General features: G+C 43.6%; 1 protein-coding gene across 1 annotated transcript in view; it reads right to left on the reverse strand.

Annotated features, from left to right (window-relative positions):
- Positions 1 to 2211, reverse strand: part of bbc3 (BCL2 binding component 3) — a 10381-nt gene extending 8170 nt beyond the window's left edge. Inside the window, exons 1-2 of the mRNA XM_035680779.1 lie at positions 1920 to 2211; positions 759 to 1122 (exon numbers count right to left, since the gene is read on the reverse strand). Coding sequence (XP_035536672.1) covers positions 759 to 1110 — 352 coding nt within the window. The 5' untranslated portion in view covers positions 1111 to 1122; positions 1920 to 2211. The remainder of the gene's footprint in view (positions 1 to 758; positions 1123 to 1919) is intronic.
- Positions 2212 to 2495: the final 284 nt, after the last annotated feature.

Consider the following 2495-nt stretch of genomic DNA (forward strand, 5'->3'; position numbering starts at 1 on the left):
GAGTCCAAATGTTTATTTAATGTGACAGCGACACTTTAATGCCTCTTTCTGACCCACAAAAAGCAGTAAAACAAAAGAAGGGTTTGTTGTTTAATTGTCTGTCCTAACACCCATTACAGAGCAGAAGACAGACATCATCGTCTGGTGAACAAAACCGGTTTGAGCAGTTTTACTGTCCGAGTCCTCGTGTGCAGCTTCCTGATACGGTGCCACAGTCGCCTGCTGGTTACGAGGCTGCGGCAGAGTTACATGTTTGTTCTTGTGACAGCTGTAACACATCTCCTCATACTGCCCCCCCCCCCATCAACAGTCTCCTGTAATGGAAATATAGCCTCTGGGTGACCTGCTAACTGATAACTGTGATATTTATTTAAGGGTGGAGGTCTGAAAGGCAAACTGAGCCACATCTTTTCCACCGTTTCGTCCGAACCTGCATCCACTGCTGCTGTGTTATATCTACAGCCTGTTCCTGCAGGGGGAACCTGCCAGCGTCGGCCGTAAATCATAACATCTGGCTCTGTTGGTGCTCGTTCTGGCAGGCTAAATGATTGCTCATGTGCTCTGATACAGATCTTGGTGTGACATTACGCCCCCTTGTTTCCCTGTCTGTCAAAACAAAGGGAGAACTAACCCACATGGTTTACATGACAACATGCCACAACTCACTTGCTGTTACTGGAAATGAAATATTTGTATCCACTGCTACGCTTTCTTCTACCCTTCATCCCGCTTGTTTTCAGTTTATAAAGTGATCTTACCTGACTGCTCTCCTCCAACTCTCTCTTCCCTCCGATTGCAGAGCAGCGAGGGAGGAGGCGTTGGTGATGGCGATAACGCAGGTATCTGCTGGTGAGTCAGGGGCTCGTCCCGGCCCGCCGTGTGAGCGTGAGGCAGCGGGTACGACCGGCAGACCGCCTGCAGAGGGTGCAGACGGTGGTGGAGGTGCAGGGCCCCGGGGCCGGTCGTGATGGTGGTAGTGGTGAGCAGACCGGGCCAGGTGTGGAAGGGCTGAGGCAGCTCCATGCGGCAGGTGTTGTGGCGAGGAAGAGGGCCGTTTCCTCCTCCTCCTCCAGTCTCCCCGGCGCTCTCGATGGTCTCCGCACGGGCCATCTCAGCAGTAGCCTGAATCACGTAAAGAAAACAGACAAACGTAAACACAGAAAGTACTACAACATAAAAGAGTAGTTACATAAAACAATTATATTAAACTATTGAAAAACAAGTATTTTATTTTATAAAGTTTAAATTTCAGCCCCATTGTTTCCTCTCTCTCTGTCCTCCAACCTTTATTACATTATATTAGATTATATATTATATTATACATATCTTTGTCCACTGGGGGGGGGGTAGTAGTAGTGAGCACGAGACTGCTGTTTGTAAACAAATCCGTGCCGCCCGAGCACGAGGAAGCGCACACGCGAACACACACGCGCCCCATACGTCGGCCGTTTTGGGTCAAAAAATCTTCAGTTTAATCGATAAAATGATCAATTTATTAAACTGTAACGACTGTTTTTTTGAGAGATAACCCGCCGCGACACACATCTCCGTCTCCGGTGCTGCTAATATTTTAATTATATAGTTAAATATCGATTATTTAAACTCAATTTGTGTGAATGTTTTCGCTTTATAAGCACGTTGCTAACTTTTTCTGCATCATTCAAGTCGGGAGTGAGATAAACAACATAAAAACGGTCGATAAAAGGTCGAATATCAATAAAAAAGAGGTAAAACTAAAGTGTAATAACGTTATTTTTAAGAAGCGATGAATGTGTGCGTGCTTTTCCTCTGACAGCTGGACAGATGATGCAACGTTGTGCTGTCAAATCCACAACTAACTTCTGCAGCAATTACGTTTAATTTAATTTAATTTAAGTTAATTTAATTTGAAATAAAATAAAAAATAAAAAGACACTTACTTGGTCTAAGTGACGATCCGTGATGAGGCTGTCTGCGGGTCAGAAAGCGGCGGTAACAGGTGGACATCAGAGGGGATGAAATGGGTCGAAACCAGCGGTGGAAGCGACGCGGCGATCACAGGACGATTAAAATAAAAAGTCCACTCTTTGGGTCATTTTATTTCAGGTTTCCCGCGTTTGGATTGTTTCAATGAATATTTCTTTAACCCATCAAAACAAAAGTAACCGACGGGGTAAGATGAGTAACGGAGCTGTTGTCTGTGCGGGTGTCAGTCCGGGTTTTTAGGGTCTGAGCGGGTTTCCTCCTCTTTAAAGACAGTCTTTGACATCCGGTGTGAGTTTTCAAAATAAAACCCCTCCCACGACCTGAATCTTTTATTGGAGGAAATAAAAGTTTGTTTTTGTTAAGATGTTTAGATTTTAAAATGTATGTTGGCTTAAAACATATCCAAGATCACAAAGGCTTAGAATTAACATGTTTATAGATATGTGTGAATTAAACTACTAACTAAAATACTTGAATTAACAAATTATTTGACACATAACAATCAAAAAATATTAAAATAGGTTATGTAC

Source organism: Morone saxatilis, unplaced genomic scaffold (genome assembly GCF_004916995.1).
Source record: "Morone saxatilis isolate NCDOM2014 unplaced genomic scaffold, NCSU_SB_2.0 Contig8, whole genome shotgun sequence".
Taxonomy (NCBI): Eukaryota; Metazoa; Chordata; class Actinopteri; family Moronidae; genus Morone; species Morone saxatilis.